Here is a 22437-nt window from a genome sequence, read left to right as displayed (position 1 = left end):
ACTGCACTCCACAACAATGTCTCAAAATGTGGCAACAGCTGTGACCACAAACCCCTCCCCCTTAAACCAGAAATGGATGATTTTCAATGATATCTCAGTATGAAACCTCCCTAAATGTGCCCAGACAGTATCTGCAGGTTTCACCAAGTTAAATTAAGACTTTTTTTAATGCCTCTACAAATACAACTTAAGACCAATTTCACAACAACACCCCATGCAAAAAATACATAAGTACCCACTGTTTTTAGAGCAGTACTGCTAACTATAGCGTTACTGGCTGTACTTCGCGTGACTGTTGTTGGTGATACGACCAAACAAAACTGTGTAATTACAGGCATTTGTTGGAGGCTTTTCACTGAGTTTTTGTTGTTTTTGTGTTTCTCACGCATATGGGATTCCACAGACTTAATTTCCACAAATGTGCCAAGTTTGAAAGATTTCTTGCAAAAAACAGTGGGATTTGTTTTGTTTCCCTTCAACAGATTTCAACCACTAAGCAAAGTTGCTGTTGTCCAACAACGTCTGATTGAATTTGCCCTTTCCCATGGTACCTTTGGGAAGTTTATCAGCCAATGTCCACTAGATAGCTAGTTAAATTACCTAGCTTGGTTCTAGCTATTTTACATCTAACATTCTGACTGAAATCGTGGTTCCTCACTGCGCGACTAGAGCTAAAATGTGTTCACAAACCACACTCACAAACCACACCTCTTTACAATGCTAACCGTACTTAAAACTTTATGACCTTTAAAATAGGGTGACCACATTTTCAGACCCACAAACCGGGACCCTTGTTTAACTGCATGTTAATGCAGGCACACATGAATGCACTTATGCATGCCTGTTGGTAATCATGCATGCTTGTGGTTGGTGAGTGTGCTTTGAGCTTTGATAATAGTTGTTGCTTTTGCTACGCTGTTCTAGGCAGTTATTTGTTTTTATCTCTGACTCGTATGTGGAAACAGTATAATTATAAACCTATTATTATAATTATTTTAATTGTGGTGGAAGCCGGGACAATAGTGAATGTCAAAAACTGGGAGATTTTTGTGTTTTACCGATTTTTGTCGGGACCCGGGACACCCAAATTGAAACCGGGACAATCCCAGGCAAACCTGTTATCTCGTCACCCTATTTTAAAATGACAAAATCAGACACTTTAAGACTTTTCAAGGCCTTTTGTTTTTGATTAATTCATTTGACTTTTTAAATGGATAGTTTTTGCTGCCTCCGCGACCCGGCCCCGGATAAGCGGAAGATGATGGATGGATGGATGGAAATGGATAGTTTTTCTAAAAATCATATTTATCCAAAAGAATCACCAAAAGTTAGTCTTGAATGGACATAGTCATTTTTTCCAACCATCCATTATTCATCTCTGTCCCAGGCTGTAATTAACATTCTTAGCATCGTCCAAATTCATGATTGGAAACTGTGCGTCCCACTACAGCCAAGCTGCATTGCAAGCAGAAAACTACTCCAAAACTCTCCACTAAGACTAGTGGTGTTGTTTAACTCAACGAACATGACAATTTTGTATTCCTCTGAAAAAGTTGTATGTTTCGCGATATGTTTGTAATTTCAAAAAATAGGTTCTTCCTGTGTTTACCAGTCAGATTTGTTCACAACTGCATCAATCTGTGCATTCTTTTAGGAAGAGGAGGTTTATATGTCACAGTAAATAAAAGGTAGTATTCACTAGCTAGGAAGCAAGTTAGCTATTTCGTCATTGATATACTTACTTGAGAGAAAAAGGAAAATTCATAAATATGAAGGCTTTTTCTGGGGTTAGAACCTTACTTGTTCGAACCAGAATACACAGAGGATGAATTGACATCAGCTATAAGAGCTGCTGACAATGGTGAACCAGTTAATCACCAACCCTTGCCCAGAATGTCCAGAGGATGGTGGTGTAATTTTGGATCATGGAATCTAATGCCAACCGAAACGGAATGCTTTTGTTGCAACTAATGGGAACTATTGATTCCAAAGCTGTAAACCATGAATGACCCAGTCCCTGAAGCTGGACTCGTTCCAAGATGTGTTCTTGATCATCCGGATTTCACCCCCTCATAACTCCTGGGGTGCTGGAGACCAGAGTTGGTGAATCAAGTCACAGACTTGGACTCAAGTCACACATAAGTCACCAATAAATTGACTTGTGACTTGACTTGCAATCTGTTCAAAAGACTTGAGACTTGACTTGGACTTGTAGTCATTGGACTTGTGCCTTGGAAGGTAAATATAGAATAGCTAAAACTAAGGGGGAAAAAACTGCCTTACCATCTTGTTGTGGTCTGGTAGCTCAAGCGATTAAAGTTGAAAGTCAGCTTTAATATTTTTCGACAGTGCATCTGTTCCATTCGTAATAGAATTTAGCTACAAAGATGTTTTTACATTCAGTCTAATGTTAGCTTGCTGTCAAGAATTGGCCCTGTTTCTAATCTTTGCCAGCTGGTTAGTTACAATACCTAATAACTAGCTAACATATATAACCATACAGAGCACAAAGAGTTGTTAGCTAATGGCTAACCTATGAAAAAGTGTCAGACAGTTTGGCTAACAGCAGATAGAATATTAGATTCGGTATTAGTGTACTAGATTATCAACTTCTGATTTAGAATAGCCCATAAAATAATAGTAATCCCCAAAAAGTGCACCTTAGGTTGAAAGGACTTGCTTTGGACAAATAGACTATAACTATATTCTATAATGCTTAAAATACTTCAGACTTGACTTAGACTTGTCTAAAGTAACATGAAGACATACTGCTGAATACTTTTTTTTACATTTGAAACTGGAATTAACTGGAATCTTTCTTTTTTGGTAAGTGATTTTTTGGATAGATATGATTTCTGGATGAACTATCCCTTTAAGGACCCGCCGACATACTGGCCCCATAAAGATAAGGTAATCTGAAAACAAATATTCTCTCAGCTCCAACGTGCCAATGGCGAGCGCTAGCGAGACCGAGAGAAGCAAATTTGAAGAGGCACCGTCGTCTTTCAAATTCACTGGGTGGAAACATTTTGGATTCAGCTTTCAATACGTTGATTAGGGTAAGAAGACCATAAGCAATGTACAGTCTGCAAGCATTGCTTTGCCACGGTCGGCTTCTCAAATGGATACACTTCTAACATGATGACGTCATTCATACCGAAACAGTACAGTTACCGTGACCCACAAACCATGATAAGTCCCGACCGATGGGCCCCTAGTATTTAATCTGTGAAATATAAAGCCATCGGGATTCATTGATGCATATCAGCTATGGGTTCTGAGACAAAATGTAAACGGTGATAACTTAAAAGTTCAAACAAACATTTCTATGAAAGGTTGGACCGATATTGACGATGGCAGGTTAAAGGTAATTGTGCGTGTGTATGTAGTTTTTTATGAACTCCACATTCAAAACACAAAAACACATTTCACCCACTTCAAGAGCTCACCCAGTCCCTGGCAGGCTCTACTTGAACACGTAAAACGAAACCTCTTCTCGCTCTCTGTCTCTGTCACCTTGTTTTTCTGGGAGTGAAGTAAATCCTTTTCCCTCACCCTGAAGTGTCTGTGTTTGTGTGTGGGGAGATTACATCTAAATGTGAACCCTATTGTCCATTCAACCAGTGCCTTTTCATTGTAATTTGGGGAAAGCAGAGAAAGTGTTTGAAGAATTTTGAGGTGTGGTGTCTTTTAATGGAAAATTCTTTATAACACACATGCACACAATTGAATGGCATCCCAATACAGCCAGGCAGGCAGTGTGCATTATCACATGAGGATTTGGACGGGACTCAGAGCTGAATGGGGAGAGGTTAAAGGTGACTCCATGACTGAAGTAATGCCACCAGGTCACGGGTTATCTTGATCTGAAGCTGGTTGAAGGAGAAGTGCTTCTCTTTTTGTTTGTTCTTTCATTCCTTCTCTGCGTTCTAGTTCTCTTCTGGTTGTATACCTTGTTTGGCAGGTGAGTGGGTGAGTTTGTATACACGCGCTCCTCTGAGCATGTTTTGGTCGTACATGTGGCCTCTCTTTCGTAGAATGTTGAATTCTCTTGAAGTTGTTTAGTGAAATCCCTTTGCATGTCCCTTTCTCTCTCATTCTCTATCCCTTCAGTGGAGTAATCTTGCCCTGCTTCTGTCACTGTGATTTGGATGGGTATGGAGATCACAGGAGAGGAGGAAAAGAGAGGGCAGGGCCAACAGCGAGAGGGAAGAGAAGGCAACCACCCCCCTGCCCAATTGTATTTTTTTATGAGAGCCCCCTCCCGGTGACAGAGAGGTCAAGAGTTTGAGGAGGTAGCTAGCTAGCCATCTTGTTTTGCAGACACACACTTATGTCAATTTGGCCAGACACAACAATAACGTTCATACTCACCGGTGTACCACCAGACACAACAATACCGTTCATACTCACCAGTGTACCACCAGACACAACAATAACGTTCATACTCACCAGTGTACCACCAGACACAACAATAACATTCACACTCACCAGTGTACCACCAGACACAACAATAACGTTCACACTCACCAGTGTACCACCAGACACAACAATAACGTTCACACTCACCAGTGTACCACCAGACACAATAATAACGTTCACTCAGCCTTGTACCGAGACACAACAATAACGCTCACACCCACCAGTTTACCGAGAATCAACAATAATGTTCACACTCACCATCGTACCAAGACACAACAATAACTTTCACTCACCACCTTACCCCCTGTGAAATACAAAGACAGAAAAATCTGTCTAGGATACTGAGATGTATGTATTGTGGTCCCAGTTCAAATCAATGTAATAAAAATAATATGTGAGAGTTTTACGAAAGGCCTTTGCTCATCGCAAACACTGACTCACACGTGATTGTTGCAACCAACTCTCTCACAACCACCATCCATACAGGCCTTCCAAATCAACGGCATCCTGCCCCCCCGGAACTGGGCAGTCTCTAATTGCATTGTAACGCCACTCATGACCCTTGACCTCTAGTGGCCCCTATAGCTTCTTGCCTGGAACAAATCTCTGGTTAATAGTCTCAGTATGTATCCACTATATTCCACCCTAATGCATTGTTCTGTTTCTCAGATGGTCTCGATATCGACTGACCTACAGATTTACTGAGTGTTTATGTGTGAGCATTAATTGTTCGTAGGCGTCTGCAGCTGTGTTTCATATCATTCTCTAATGCCAGAATGACAGCATTTGGTTTCAGAGAAAGGGCCAATCGCCTCATAGTGAGCAAATCATTTGAAAGATGTTTTTTCAACATCTTTTCAAAGTTTTATGCTCCAGGGGCTTGTGCTTTGAATAGAAGTTTGTATGCGTGAGATGGCCCATGTGCTTTTTAAGTAATGTTAGAATGGATTATAAAGTCTGAGCATTGCAACTAAGGGAAATGATTTAGCTGCAGTCTTGTGTATTCGTTTTCAATGGCCCTATCAAACTCACGTCTTGAACGCTAAGAAGAGCACTTTAAAACCTCCATTTTAATTGTAATCTACTTTTCAGAGCAGCCAGCATCCAGTCTCTCTCTCTCTGTTTGTCTTCACTTCTGGACATTTCAAATATGTGAAATATGTATTTGTTTCAGTGACATCGTACCTGCAACAAAAACCAAGAACATGGATGCATTATCTGGCTAACATGCAAACATCCCATTTCATTGGTTCTGTTGACCCAAGGCAAAGCAAATTACATTTAGCAGTCGAAAGGTACGGTACCAGCAGACTTAAAGGTATTTGTCTGGTGGTACTGTAGGTCTGGCCTAGGTTTAATCGCTGTGTTGCTGTGACGTTCTCTCTCTCTCTCTTTCTCAATCTGTAAATTTTTTTCTCTCTCTATCTCACTCTCCCCGTCTCTCTCTTTCTCCCTCTCTCTCGTTTTGATCATCAATCGAAGAGGGTCTCTACCCCTGAAAGGGATTGGTCAGCTCAGCGAGGAGCTGACCAATATTCCCTCACTCTCCTTCTCTCTCTCTCTTTATTTTACCCCTCCCCCTATATCTTGTTCTTGGATAACCCAGTCCTCTTATCCTAAAGGAAGCTGAGAAAATAAATATGAAATTAGCAGGAGGACATGTGACAAATGCAATAAACGCACAGTAAAATAGTCTTAGAGCAGTATATCGCTGTGTGTATATGCAGAACTTTTGCCAGTTTTTCTCCCTCTCCACACCTGTTGGTTTCCAAACTGCACGTGAATTGAATAGACCCTTTCACATTTTGCCCGCTCATCTACGTTGGCCTCGACATCCATCTTTTCACTACCACTTTTCTCCTGAAGACGTGAGCTGGTGAAAGGGGACATTTAATTAGCATGTATGTGCGTTTGTATTTTATGGATTTCATCACTGTCTTTCAAGTAAGCAGTGCAATCTCTGACAATTCGCTACTCGCATACTTAAGAGTGTATGTATGTCTGTGAGAGAGAGTCAGAGAATATGATGTCACCTCCACGTGTGGATTACTTGTCTTGTCTTTCCCACTCAAAAGATGTGTCTGTTCAGTGACATTGTGGCTGTGATTGTCGTTGGGTTGTATCTCCAACGACCTGTTTGAACTGTATTCACACCGATGTCCATTGACAAAGGCTAACCGCTAGCCGGAGGCCGATACACCCAATAAAACTGTTGAAGCTGTGGCAAGATGTGTCTGCGTTGCTTGGTTGGGTGAGTGTGGGGTTTGCAACGTCGTTGTTGTGATTCCCACATGAAAATGTGTCTGTGCACTACTGTGAATCGCTTCTGATAGAAATGTGCGCTAAATGGCACATTAGAGGATGTAATTCTAACAATGTCTCTCTCTCTGTCCAGGGGATCACAGGAGAAGCTTGTAATGGGCTGGACTGCAGTGGAGGATGCATCTGTAACCCAGAGAAAGGCAGCCGGGCAAGACATGAATATATTACTTATCTTCACTCCACCTTCACCCATTTTCTCTCTCTCTCTCACATTCACCTTTACTGTCAGTCTCATTGATGTGGAATGAAATGGACACTCATGCCCCAGTACACAATTTGCTCACATTTTTAACTCATCTCTCTACATTGACTGTGTAATATGGTTCAGTCAAGCCAAAAGCCGACATGTTCTCCCACATCAGTTTTATATAAGGTCTCAGCTGTCTTCAGTCAAAATTAGTTAGATCTTTTAATTACTAGAGATTAATTTGCATCAATTTGCGTGTTTTCCCTCTCCAACATCTTAACCATTTACATTCAAACTTTTTTCTTTTTCTTCGTTCTCCAAAACACTCTGAAATAATAAACCAGAAGAGGAATCAGGCAAGTCTAATTCAGCCGGCCTAAAATTAAAAGGATGAATGTTGTCCCCAGCTGGTTTTGATCCACGTTATCCTGTGTGACAGACTGTGTCATTAACCATTAAGCTATTTAAATTGAGGAAATGCAAATTTTACCTCATCTGTTAAATTTTTGCTGAAATAACGTGGACAATAGAATGTTTATTAACAGAACTAAAGTGTACTGTTAGTAGTCAGTACACCTCCACATAGTCTCCAAATGCAACTTTTACCCCAGCTATTCATGTTTTTGCTGAAATAGTGTGGGCAACAGAACGTTTATTTACGTAACTAAAGTTTAATCTTGTACAAATATTACTGCAGATGGCTAGCTAATAGCTATACAGTACCTATAACAAAAACAATAACTCCAATCACTCCATGGCTGGTTCGTTTCTTTAGAACACAATAACAGTATAAAAGGGTCACGTAATACAATTATTCTCTTAAATATATGAGATTCATGTTATTATAGAGTGGATATTGTTGTGTGACGGCTGAAAAGTACAGAGTGGATAATTTTTCTGAGAGACAAAAATTGGAACATCTGAGAGGAGAAACTAACCGGGGTCAAAACACTGAAGGTTGGGGATAATCCCACAAGAACACAGGGCTGGCTGGTAGTCAGTCCACCATAGTCTCCAAATGCTACTTTTATCCCAGTTATAAAATTTTTGCTGAAATAATGTGGGCAACAGAACGTTTATTAACAGAACTAAAGTGTACTTTTGTACAATGATTACTGTAGATGGTCGTCCATACAATAACAGTTGAATATCTAACCACTACGCTACAGTATGTGAACTACGATGAATCGAAGGCATTGCCTGAATCTCAAATCACATACTACGCACTACAAGTATGTACTTCGCAAATGATGGTAAAGTACATACTGTTTTGAAAATAGTAAGTTAGTATGCCAGTATTGGATCCAATTGGGACATACTACCTCGTCTTGAAATTAAATAATTTTGTCACGCATTAACGTCACGCCAAGTTTGAATATTTAGCAGTACACCATTAAGCATTGTGTTAAAATTACTAACGTTTCTTATTAAGTTTACTTCCACCACAAATAGCAGCTATGAATTGTATGGCTTTTATTAGCCAGTAATAGGCCTACTAGTATCTACTTATTACATGGAATAGTCATAAGAATTTTGCAATTGCTAGCGAGACTGAAGAATAACTTTACAATGTCAAAGCTATTTATATTTCAAATGGCACAACATTCATTTTTCTTTTATTTGTGAATGACATTGATACAATAACTATCAATGTAGGTGAAAGTAACTTTTTCGTCAAGTGAAAAGTGAGAATCGTGGAAACCCCTTTTTTACTGTGCAAGGGGTTGTGATCTGTATGCTATAACCCTAAAAGCATGCATGGATGCGTACTTTGGAAATCCACCAGAAATAGTCACAATATAACCGTAAACTGTTTTATTTTAGGCTTCCTATAACGTAGCTACTGAAGGTTGTAGCCAGCAACTTTTTTGTCTATTCTGAACAGCCCTAATGCCTAATTTGTTATGTCTGCAGCAAGACTTGATCACAGGTCGTTTGTTTGGAAGACCGCATCTCTAACCACTACGCTGTTTAACAAGGGGTAGTCGCTCGGTCGCTCACTCAGGCTCTTCTTGGCTGACTCTGCTTACGCGGTCCGGCAAAAACAAGTTTTATTACTTCAGTGCTCCAAGATAGATCTCTCCTGCTTCTCTGCCAGGCACAGACTCCTATTCTTAGTATAAAAAAAAGGACGGTCGAAAGTTAATTAGATCATTATCAATATTAGATGGGCACTACTTGAACAGGTCTGAACAATTCCTGTCTGTCTTACTGTCTAGCTATGCTGTGCCCTGGAGTGTATGGCTTGCAATAGAGAATCAGGCTAACACAGACACGCACTGAACAAACACATCAGTGTGTGCGGATGCATGCACAAGCACACACACAGACACCCACAGCCACACATACCCACCCACCCACACCCACACAGCACAGCACACAATCCCTATCATGCCTTTTATCTAGGTGTGGTTTGTAAAGGGGTTCTCAAACCTCTCCTCAGGGACAGGCAGGTATTCCATGTTTTTGAACTATTCCAGAGCTGGCAAACCTGATTCAACTTGTGAACTAATTATCACTCCCTTGATTTGGTTAATCAGATGAGTTCCAACAAAAATGTGAAACGTCTGCCGGTCCCTGAGGACAGGTTTAAGTGACTTGGTCTGGACATTGGCCAACAGGAATTTTCCCCTGGGATTCAAGCTAGGCAATCCTGGACCCTGGCCAACAAGAATATTTCCCGAGATTTTCTCAAAGACCTTAAAAGAACTCTTTTACCTGCTCTGTCCCGTCCCCCAAATATTTGAGAAAAGGCTGCACCTAGTCGTTGAGATCCAACATTTAACAAATTACGCTGATTCCCAGAGGGTGGCACAATCACAAAATACTGACTTTGTTAGGTCAGTGTGAAGATCTTAATGACTTAAAGGCATGAAATTTGGTATGTAGGTCATCTGGGTATGTGTGAAAGAAAAGTGATACATGTACCTTTGCTAGCATTCTGTTAAGCTGCTGAGACATATTATTTGACATATTATTTGACAAAATACCTTTAAAATGTTTCTGTAATAATGTAAGGCAAACAAAGAGTTCAATTAACATATCAGTGTTGATACACTATATGATAAATCTCTTTATATACAGTATGATAACGCCTTCTTTTTATGTGAGCTATTCAGACCTCTAAATGTCGCTCTCCCAAAAGGAACATGCCAGCTCTAGGGGAAATAACACTTTAATTTTACTTTTATAAACAGAAAATAAATACAAGTGTGCTAGCGAAGTCTAAAACTGGCAAGTATAGAGAGTACAGAGATATTGTTATTCACGTTGCCACCAACGATGTTAGGATGAAACAGTCAGGTTACGAAGCAGAACATAGCATCAGCGTGTAAACTAGCTAGAAAGATGTGTCGGCATCGAGTAATTGTCTCTGGCCCCCTCCCAGCTAGGGGTGGTGAACTCTCCTTTGAAGAACATATAAAGTATGTCTCAAGAGTTGCTTATTTTCATTTTCATCATTGCAAAAATTTGAAACTTTCTATCAAAAACTGATGCAGAGAAATTAATCCATGCTTTCGTTACTTCTAGACTAGGTTACTGCAAAGCTCTTCTCTCTGGTTATCCAGACAAATTACTAAATAAACTTCAATTCGTGCTGCACACGGCTGCTAGAATCCTAACTAGAACAAAAAAATCTGAACACATTACTCCTGTCCTAACGTCCTTACATTGGCTGCCTGTTAGGGTTAGGGCTGATTTTAAGGTTTTACTGTAACCTATAAATCAATACATGGACTTGCTCCTACTTACCTTGCTGAAATGATCCAGCCATACATACCTACACGTAACCTACGATCGCAAGATGCAGGCCTTTTAATTGTACCTAGAATTTCTAAACAAACAGCTGGCGGCTGGGCCTTTTCTCATAGAACTCCACTACTGTGGAAGGATCTGCCAATTAAGGTTAGAAATGCAAACTCAGTGCAAACTTTCAAGTGTCTACTAAAAACTCATCTCTACAGCACGGTTTATAATTAGGTGTAGCCTGGTCCGGGGGCGTGAAGGTGACCAGTAGGCTTGATACTGTCCACCCTTGCTGTCTTGCCAGGTGGGCTCTCGTCGCCACTGGGATGCCCTCCCTCCAATGCCTTTCGGGGGAAGAGTCACTGGCTTGTTGTTGACTCTCTGTTGCGCACTTGTGCAATTGGGCTGTACGCTGCTGACAATACTCGGCCCTCATTCAGGGGGGTTGCGGTTGGTGGGTGTCCCTTTGGTTGATGCCTGGCAATGTGGTTGGATTGATTTTCCTGCCTGTTGGGCCCTGTCCGGGGCCTCCCCCGGGTAGGGCCACAGTGTCGCCGGACCCCCCCTCGTCTCAGTTCCAAGGTGTTACGCTGCTATATTATTGTGCTGGGGGACATGAGGAATGCACTTCTAACTTTTCTCAGTCTCCTCCAGTTTTACATTTTAGGAGGAGATGAGGTCCTGGTCCACATCTGCGGAGTACCTGGTTTGGGGGGCCCGTTGCTGTCCCTATCCTTGTCCATCTGGTCATACTTTTGACCTAGTCTAGAATCAAATAGACTCTGGATTTAGCCCAGAGACATTTATTTATGATTCCAATTGGACTCTTAATATCTCACCCGGCACAGCCAGAAGAGGACTGGTCACCCCTCTGAGCCTGGGTCCTCTCTAGGTTTCTTCCTACAATTCGGCCTTCTTAGGGAGTTTTTCCTAGCCACTGAAATCCAACACTACTGTTGTTTGCTCCTTGGGGTTTAAGGCCGGGTGTCTCTGTAAAGTACTGCTGTTGTAAAAATAACTTTATAAATAAATTTGATTGATTGATTGATTTGACTATATTTCAAAAAGCTAAAAGCAGAGACAGATGCCTTTAAAAATGTCAATGAAAACATAGCACTAAAATGTCTGTCATCTTTCTTCCACATCTTTCCTCTTCTTCCTATACTGTGACCCAGAGGTGTTTCTAAGCTAAATGTATTAATCTGTGGCACTTTCTAATGAGTATTTATAAAAAAGGTGAACTAAGATTTTGGACGAAAAAGCAAGGAAAATGAAAAAAAAACTCCAGCCAGTAGTAACGTTAGTTAGCTACCTGGCTTGCTAGACTTATACATTGTCAATCAGACATCCAGTCTTTAACTGTATTTCTGATATTGTTCTTGGAATATTTTCATTAAATCATAAATATCTAAGCACTCACACTGTGTGATAAAATCCAACGTAGTTAGCTGGCATAGGCAGTCTCACTATCACCGGCAGTACTGGGGTAAACAGACCGTGTGAGTTTTCTAGCAGCAAGCAAACTTAGAGCAATGCCGCTGATTGAGAGAATCCAAAACAACAATAATATATCATTGTAATATAATAACATAACAATAGTAATAATCATAATAATAAGTGATTATACGCAGCCTACCTTGCTGGTGTCAATGGAAGCATGTACCGACATGTTGCTATCTTGATATTTCTGCTTGCTATTGAAAGTGAACTATGGTACGGTAGCTACCTAGCTACCCAGCAAGCAACATGCCAGCAGCCCTCTGGCGGCAGGACGCTTCTTTTAATAGCGTGTGTCACAGTCGGGCCACCTGTGGGTCGCTTGCATTACAATGCCTTCCAACAAACCTTGATCAGCGGCTCACCCGCGGCTCGACGACAGCTAGCAGCTTTTTTGCACTAAACCCAGCGGGATGCCTCATGCCCCAATATTAGGTTTTATTTATAATAATCACATTTTGGTGATCACAAAAGACAATGAACTGAATTAAATCTAAACAATTCATTTCAAATAGTGCAAGATGCATACAAAAACATGTGCATTACACAGCAAGCCTACAAAATAAACATGTGCAAATGAATTTAATTAAATAAAAAATCTAAACATGTGCTATTAGGGCTGCACAATATACCGTTTCAGCATCGACATTGCGATGTACGCATCCACAATTGTCACAACACACAACGTGCGATTTAGTAAGGTAAACATATATCAGTGGAAAACCAGCGTTATATCAGTCTGATATAAGTTAATTTACTTCGATTTATGGGTTATTGGATACCCAGTTAATTATAATTATTTTAAACACGGAGTTCGTTGCTGCACGTGGTTGACATGCAGGTTCTGTGTGACGAAATGATGAGCGAGGAACAGGCTTACAAGTCCGACATTTAGAATTTGGTTGCAAAAAGAATGCATCGTCAATTTTATGTAAATATTTGGGCTACAGACAGGATGATGTTGACCAAAAACAGGTACTTTGTCGAGAGTGCCTTGCAATTCTTGCCACAACACGACCAATTTGTTCAGTCATTTAAAGGTGGCACCACAAATCCTTGCCGTCCAAAGCAAAAGTATTACACCATACGAGAAAGGTTCCAAACGGCAGAGAGAAATCACAGATTCAATAACATTTCACGTCGCCAAGTCATGGTACCAATTAACATAGTTACCAATTAAAGAGGGTTTTAAAATCATGATCCGGTCGCTTGACAAACGGTATGTAATGCCATCTCACAAAACAAGTCTCTCTCAAGTTGCCATCCCAGAGCTGTACGAGAAATGCAAGGCACTAGTTGAAACAGCTGTCACAGGTATTATACAGCAACAACGGACTTGTGGTCCAGCCGTACAACGGAGCCCTACCTAAGTCTGACCGTACACTTTATTAATCAGGACTTGCAGAAGATCATACAAATGAGAACACCGCAACAGGGATGAGAGTAGCTTTAGCTGATTGAGGCCTAGATGAGAGTCCTCTAGTCTGTATAACAACAGACAATGCCGCAAACATGGTGAAGGCTGCCGCCCTGAACAAGTGGACCAGATTGCAGTGCTTTGGCCATAGACTGCATCTTGCAGTTGGTAAGTTATGCCCAATTGCGCATTCTTTTTTACTACTGTTGCTATTGTTATACTATTACTGTTACATATTATTACCTAGCAACCTGTTCTGAAATATAAATTTTTTCAAAAGTTTCATATATTTTTATTGTAGAGGATGGGGCTGGGGAAGAATAAAGGATACAGACTGCCAGGGCTGATATCCTATTGCATTTTCATATCTATATATCTCTGCTATCTTTTAATGTTTAAATGTTGCTTTTGTTTACAATAAGATACAATGGAATTAAAGATCATTTTATACCCAGCCCCAGATAAGCAGAAGAAGATAACCCAAATTTAGGGGCATTTAAGTAAAATAGTTAGTGCTAAACTCATGATATATAAGTTATATAAGATTTAATGTGTTTTATTATTGGTGTATACATGCAGAAGTCCTACATTGTATCTGTAAATAACTAATTGTGTAATCATTCGCAAAAAAGTTTTATGAGCAATTTATTTTTATAAATCATTTATTAAAGTAAATAATAAATACTTTGTTTTGTCTTTTCTTTTTTTCTTAGAAAATGCAGTGAAAAGGAAGGACGCATTAACCATGATGCAGGTGTCTGCAAGAAGCTGGTGGGTCACTTCTCTCACAGCTGGAAGGCCAGAAGTGCTCTTGAAAGAGCCCAGAAGGAACTCAATCTACCTTCACATTCCCTCATATCAGAATGCCAAACAAGATGGGGTTCCAGACAGAAGATGATCAGCAGGATAATATAGCAGCAGAAGGCTTTAACTCAAATCCTGTCTGAGGACAGGAAGACACAGCATCTAATTCTAAACTGGCAAGATATAGATGTCCTGGAATCTGTCAGTAAGTCACTGGGCCCACTGCTGGACTTCACAGATGCACTCTCAGGAGAAGACTATGTCAGTGTATTATATGTGAAGCCAGTTCTTCACCTCTTCAACACTTCAATGCTGCTAATATAAGAGGGAAACACAGACTTGACCAAGACCTTGAAAACCTGAGATGTTGCACTACATCACTGAGAAATATAAAGACAAAGCTACTCAGGAGCTGCTAGATGCGGCTTCTTGTTTGGACCCCAGGTTCAAGATGGACTTCATCAGTGAAGACAACAAGCCCCAAGTCAAGGCCAGAGTGGCATCAGAAATGATGGAATGCCAGGAGGAGACATCAAGCAGCAGCACTGAAGTGGAGCCTGAAGTTGCTGATACGTCCCAGGCAAAGAAAGCCAATAAGTCCTTGGGAAGTTTCTTTAAACAGAGCGGAGCTGCAGCAAAGGGAGATTCCTCTCTGACCCACAAGGATGCTGTGAAGCAGAATTAAACAACTACCTGCTAAATCCTTCCATAGACAAAGGGGAAGATCCATTTGCATGGTGGAAAACACAGAGTAAGCTTTCCACATCTCGCCAAGCTTGTACGCAAGTATCTATCCATTCCATTACAAGTTCCCCCTCAGAGAGGATTTTCAATACAAGTGGCAACATTGCCACTTGCCAACGGCCATGTCTCAAGCCTGTAATGGTGAATAGACTGGTATTCTTGGCCAAATACCTTCAAGTTAATGTGAGCAATGTATACATGCTTAAGGTCAAGTTATTGTATTTGAATAATTAGATTTACTATATTATTCTACAGTTGTGAGAAATACATTTATTTATTTTACTAGGTACTCTGTTTAGAAAGAAACCAGATTTTATACAATTGAAAAGTTACATTAAATCAGCATTTGTCTAGCCATGATGAACAACAAGGTTTTCCTTAGGCACTGTTGCTAAAAAACGTTAAAATGTTTTATGAAATACAATGGTTCTGTGTTGATATTTGTTATTAATTTTATGTTATTCATGTTATTTATTACAAGATAGGTTTTGCTTTTATTATTACACATTATTTGTTTTATAAACACTGTATTTTGTTTTTGTAAACCACTCAGGATTGGTGTATAGCTGCTCTTTTTCATTTTTCAAATGGTTTAAATTAAAAAGATTTACGTTTCGCTTCACAAATGAGCCCCTTTATTTTAGGGTAAGCAACATGCATTATTAATATCATATCATGTTAGATCACTGACTTTAGCCTGAATTGATAGAAGAGTATTAAATTAATACAATAGAACCATGGTGAATTAAACTACCCAAAATAAGTGAAAAGGTAAAAAGATATTTTATTATTATTATATATTTTTTTCCATGAAGATGCAGTTCTCTACAAAATCACCCCAATCATTCTAGAATAATTAATTATTCTCAAATAGAGATTTTCAAGTCATCTGGTAAAGACATTCTGTATTTTATCATATCGCAATATATATCGCAGAAAAACTAAATATTGCAATGTCATCCTACTTTCCTTCTATGCATAGCCCATGATCCACAGTATCACAGTGAGTGCATGCTGGGTAGACCAGTGGTTCTCGAACTGTGTGCCGTCGCACACTGGTGTGCATTGGGAGCTGGCCAGTGCCTTGGATTCAAAGAGTTTTATTTATGATGATATACATAACTATAATCATATGTAAAGGGGTTCCTTGGAAATACTTGTTTTCATAAATGGTATGCTTTGTGACAAAAACATACAGAACCACTGAGCTAGACTAGCTAGCTGTAAAGAGCCTTCTTGACCAACCTGAGCTTGTAAGATGAGGCACTCTCACATCCTGACTCATCTTTTGCTACAGCTCCAGCCACAGGAGATAACTCTTCCTCATCCTCCACCTCTAGCCTCGCCTGCGCCTTCTTGCCTTCATGATACCTTTTCTTTTTGAAAAGCCTTCTTATATCCATAGCCACCCTTCAATTCAGGTCTTGTTTTAGTGAATTAGCTACCACCAGATGCCAACAATGACAAGCCCTGTAACCGGTGTTCGCTCTCATTCTCTCTCTTGCTCTCATTCTCTCTCTCATTCTCTATCTCACTCTCGCTCTCTCTCATTCTCTCTCTCTCTCATTCTCTATCTCGCTCTCATTCTCTCTCTCGCTCTCATTCTCTCTCTCATTCTCTATCTCACTCTCGCTCTCTCTCATTCTCTCTCTCTCTCATTCACTATCTCGCTCTCATTCTCTCTCTCTCATTCTCTATCTCGCTCTCATTCTCTCTCTCTCATTCTCTATCTCGCTTTCATTTTCTCTCTCTCTCATTCTCTATCTCGCTCTCATTCTCTCTCTCATTCTCTATCTCGCTCTCATTCTCTCAACCAGAATATCGTACTAAGCCTTTCAAGCATCGGAGAAAGCCCAGGCAAAGACATTATTCTTTGTCATTTGACTGACTGGATGGAATTCACATTGAATTTCTTTAAACAATATAATGTCAGACATAATGCACCATTACGAACCACGCCACTCAGTATTTTGATTGGCTAAAACCAAAAGGTGACAAATACTCAGTAAGATAACTCCCATAAAATGATATAGTCACACTCACTAAAGCCAACTTCAAATGTTTTTCATTGTACCAGGCTTATTTCCCCTATGTGTAAGTGTCTGAGGACGAGGTTAACATGGTAGGCATACTGATAGCTACAAGGAGAAATATCCTGTCCATGCTCAGCTGTCGTTCTGTAGAAGGTGTGAAATGAGAAGGTGTCCTACTGACACGTTAGCGCTTGGCTACTCACCCCAAACTGTGAGTAGGGCATGAGTGCAAGGGTACCGGTGACACAGTGAAAAGAGTAGTAGAAGGAAAAAGAACCCTGAAAGGAAAGTAGAGATTTTTATTTGTATTCTTTCCCGACTGCATGTCCTTCCAAGTGAACCCAGATCCTGCCCTGAATTGGTGGGCATGCATTTATGTCAACTAGATCGGTGACGTTTATGTTATTTATCAGACAGGACTGACAGAGGTGAGTTCAGATCAAACCAATAACCCCAGGAGGTGCAGGCTCCATTCTCTTCCCATCCCACTACACGGCAACACTTGAGAAACTCCTTAACGCCTCAAGAACCATTGATAGGTTCTCCTTTTGCCCAAACGCATTATTTATTGTTCACGTTTAAAAGGAACAACAGAAAGTAATTATCTTGGGATTTCACTCCCGCACACATGCTTCACAATCTATTGTGTTGTTATTGCCAATGAATGAAGCTGGCAGAACACCCGCCTCCAGTTGGAGCAAGCAGTTTAGCCCAGAGCACAGAGGAAATGTGATTGTTCTGTCTGTACGCCCATCTGTCCGTCTCAATCTTTCTCGCTCTCTCTCTTCATCCCAGTTTCTTTCTGTCTGTTTAGTCTGGTTTGAATAAGGGCACCTGCAGACCAGTAGTCTCTTGTCGGGCCTTTCTTTTCTGCGTCATTATTGTTTTGGCGAGGTGCTGTTAGAAATTGATTGGCAAGCTATTAGTCACCACACTCACAAACACACACACACACATTGTTTTTCTAATCCACAAAATTGACTTTAGTGTTGTCGGATTAACTGATATCAAAGTGAATGGTTTTATCTTCACCAGCAGGCCGTTAAAGTCACACTCTCACACTCTCTCTCTCTCTCGGGAGGTCTGGTTGGCTCAGGCCCCTATCTGCCAGGGTGCACCGTAACGGGTTGTCGGTGTGTGTGTTTTTGCATCTGTAGCGACGCAGCCTCCAGGGATTACGCGCTGGCACGCTTTGGGCTGGTCTATGGGATATTAGTGTGTGCATTACCCACTCATGTTCATGTCTGGGTTTCCGTAGCCTATCAGCTTCCAAGAATTTTCGTCTGTCTGACAACACAAACCGTACCGGCACAAGGCCACATATATACTTACTGCCTCTGTCATGCCCAGTCCGTACCCAAACAACAATTACCAAGGGGCTGTCTGAGGCAGCCGAAACACACACACACACACACACACACACACTGTGACTGCAGGTTACATTTACACACACAGAGGATTTGCCATAAATGACACGGTGGCGACCACATTATGCTCTACACACACACTCCCATTGTTTAGCCCTAACCCTAAGTGGAGGGTGTTGGGTTTTTCCTCCTGTACTGTAATGGAGACATGGTTGAGGAAGACATTCGTCCTAACCACAGACCTGGGATCTGTGGAGACTACCACAACGACCTTAGCCATTGAGGGACTTTGGGAGTTTTCTTCTTTTAAATGGTCGTGGTTCAGTTCCACCATGCAGGAATTTAGAAGCACATTTGAGCCGGAACTGTAATTAATAAATCAAATCATCACCACATAGTGAAGGAAGCCACTCTTGTATTGGAAGCATGTTTGAAGTGAAGGCTTGGTCTTCTAAATCACAGATCTTGAACTATAATTGAAAAGGTTGGTAAATAAAAAAGGTCACAGACTAATTTTCAACTAAATGTGCAGGTACAGCTCTGTTGCTTAGTTATGCAGTGTGTACCACAGATGTAGTATTATTTTAGCTTACCACCCTATCACAATAAATGGGGGTTGTTTGCTGGTGTCATCTTACCTCAGTCATACACTCCCTACTCATTGAAAAAAAGATTCCTAAGAGATTCTTAAGATATTCCTATAAGTGAACCCTTTTGTGGTTCCAGGTTTTTTTTTTTTTAAAGGAACATTTACCTGTATCCAAAATCTGAGAGTTTTTAAACCAGACTGGCTCTGCAAAATGTTGTTAGTATTGAAACATCCATTTAGAATCCAGAACTTTGAAGAGGCTAAGATAGCAGGGAAACGTGTCTGAAATTTGTCCAGAAAAACAAAGCCATTATCCTGGAAATGTGTCTAAAATCTAGCGATCCTCCAGGGAAATATCTTGAACAAATATGCAATGAAGTATATCACAAATGTCATCTACATGAGGGAATTGACAACGTAAGGCACTTTTGCTGGCAAGCATAGGTATTTGTCTGGCCGCAGCAAGCAATTTGGTGAAAGTGTAATTTATTCCAGAAATCAGGATAAACCGCCAGGGAAAAATTGAAAATCAGTCCAAGTTCAAGCGAAACATTTCTGTCCATCATGCTGTGAAAATATCTGAAATCTGTCTTTCAGGGAAAAATGTATAAATAATGTCTACAAAATCCAAGGCTCAGAAACAGGTTTATTTGCTGTGGCAAGCAACATGATGCAATTTAGACAATATAGTATAATACCTGATGCCGTTTGTGTGAGTTTTACTTCCCTATAATTGCTTTAAATGTTGAATAATTAACTTAAAAGAGGTTACCCCATTTATCTCCCCTTTCCCGAGGCACAGCAGGACCAGCAGAGTTAAAGTTAGAAAAGTCACACCTCAGCAGCCGCTCGGTTTCCTATCACATTGCTCCCTCCACAAGAAAATCTTTAACAGAAAGGAAGACGCTGGAGTGAATCCATTCCCCCGGCTAACAAGCACCTCACAGGTTTTGACCTAAAAAAATGAATCTGACAATGCTTGAAATGTCATCACAAAAATGTTGAGAAGACCATTGATCCAAGCAGGCTGACAATGTTTGATGAGGAAGGGAAACATACAAAAGGTTCTGACCCTATCCATCCATTTAAAATCCCTCCTGATCTCCAGGTCATAAACAGTCCTTGGTCCTCGATTGTGCATGGAATTTATGTCTGTGTACTGGGATGGCCTTTGAAAAATCTTGATTCTGTAGTCATTGAGTAATTTTTCTGTGGATCTGGAGGATGCTTTGGATAATTTTACTCCTGGAAGATCCAAAGAAGACCCAGTTTTAACGTTCTGACAGAAACAGATTTTACTCTAAATGAAGGTCCCGTTTTGATGTCACATCCTCTGGTGTTTGTTGCCAAAAAGCCACATCTCATCTGACCAAAGAACCTGGAAAAATTCAAAGCTTCAAGGAGATTTTATTCAACTCCAAGTGCTGACATTTCATGTCTTGATGAGAGCAGAGTCATTCTTCTGATAAGATGTCCATTTAGCTTGTTGGCATTAAGGTGATGTCTCTTTGTAGTTTTGGTGACTGGTTAACTCTAAGATTAAAATAAATGAAAGTTACATTTTTCAGCAGATACTTTCCCTTAAAAAATAAGGTAGGAGAACAAAGACAATTCATTCCCTTTTAACATTCTTTTCCCTTTTATAAATTATAATGGGCATCAAGACTCTTACCATGATTTCCACTTCTAATATGATGAGAAGTTGTGTCCCCACAATAATAACACAAGTCCCACAGTAATCCCCCATAGAAAAAGTTATATTTCTGAATAACAATATGCATGCCTAATACACAACGCAATATCACTCTGTAATGCAAACCAGAGCAAGTACAGTCAGATCAGGGCTAACAAGTAACTGTAAATAGTAACAATACCATTTTAAAAACATGAAACATCAATAGCCTTTGAAAGAAAAGGCTCTACTATAAAAGTACAGAATGTTTTTTGCGTCTGAAATGCCACCTGTCTGAAGGCATTTTTTTTTTTTTTTATATAATGCTGCCTCAGGGTGGGGCAGGAATGTTGCCATTTTTTAAATAGCTTCACTTGTCTTTGCGAGGTAGGAGAAACTATTGCTCGGTTCAATCGCAACATTCCAAAAGTAGGCCGGAAATTAATCCTGTTTACATGGTCAACATGGTCGGCCTCCAGCCTGGATGTTTTTAACTGGCAGAACTGAGCGAGGTCACTGCAAGGCGGTGCTGACATACCTGTAGGAAGACCTTTCCTTTAGGAGGTGCTGAACAGTGCTTTTTTTCAGCAATGCGTTGCACTGATGCCAGCAGGGTGTCCTGCAAAGGGAGCAAATTGACAGCGCAAAAACATCAATGTCACAATATTCAATGATTCTTGGGGCTGCTAACGGGGGCAACACAGGCTCATTCTTTGCGGCGCTTTAGCCTCGTCTTGATCGACGGGATGGAAGCAGAGTTAGGGTGTAAACAATGTTGTCTGCAGGGAGAAAGCAGGGTGTGACACTGCGGGCAGATGGAATGCCTCTGGGGCTAAACGCTGATTACATTGCAGTGTCTCTATGATGTCTGTGGAGTTGCAGTATCCCTTACAGAGTGATAAGATTTGAGCCAATCCAAAAAATGATCCAGAGGTTACGGTGAACGTACTTGACAGTTCCCATGGACCGGAGGGTAGAAACTATGGGCACCATTCCGATCAAAAGGTTTGAGGGATCAGGGCAGAGTAAGAGACAGACGAACAACTGTGCATCTAAGAAGACAGTCTGGTTCGCCAGCAAAGTGGACGATGTTTTCAGAGGTGCAGGCTAATGAGATGAAATCTCTGCATAGAAACCTCTGCCTTCAGGTCGTTTTTATTTGTTGGCTTCATATATTTTAACTTTGTCTTTTAACTTTTTTCTATAAACACACACACACACACACACACACACACAGACACACTCTGGCATATTATTGTCGATGAGATACGGCGAGAGAGAGACGGAGTGACTGACAGACAGAGACACAGACGGCCTTACCGCCTCACCAATACCTTCAAGTCTTCTCAAATGCATGCTTTCATTGTCTTGGCCGAGGGTCAGTGGGAGAGACTGTACCAGTGACGGGACCAGTGAACAGTGGTAGTCCCTGCCTGTCTAGACAGGGGTGTGTGACAGATCCACTCTATTTAAAAGTGGTGGAAGAATCTCAAATCAGTGTGGTAACCCAATGCTTTGACAGGCATTCCCTTCTCAAGGCTTAAGGCTTCAGCCCGGCTGTACACAGCCCAATGTCTATCCACTTACCAGGCCTATCAACAAGCCTCTTTAGCTGCTATCCATTAGAAACACAGCC

The 22437-nt window shown here is 40.7% G+C and overlaps 1 protein-coding gene across 5 annotated transcripts in view; it reads left to right on the top strand.

Annotated features, from left to right (window-relative positions):
- col4a6 (collagen, type IV, alpha 6) overlaps positions 1–22437 on the top strand; it is a 148068-nt gene that overhangs the window by 59899 nt on the left and 65732 nt on the right. For all 5 annotated transcript variants that reach the window (XM_020044247.2, XM_020044246.2, XM_020044245.2 and 2 more), the window contains exon 4: positions 6818–6892. In XM_020044247.2, the coding sequence (XP_019899806.2) occupies positions 6818–6892 (75 nt within the window). The remainder of the gene's footprint in view (positions 1–6817; positions 6893–22437) is intronic.

Source organism: Esox lucius, chromosome 24 (assembly GCF_011004845.1).
Source record: "Esox lucius isolate fEsoLuc1 chromosome 24, fEsoLuc1.pri, whole genome shotgun sequence".
NCBI classification, from domain to species: domain Eukaryota; kingdom Metazoa; phylum Chordata; class Actinopteri; order Esociformes; family Esocidae; genus Esox; species Esox lucius.
The sequence above is the reverse complement of the archived record's forward strand: the minus strand, read 5'-3'. Positions and strand labels throughout refer to the sequence as shown.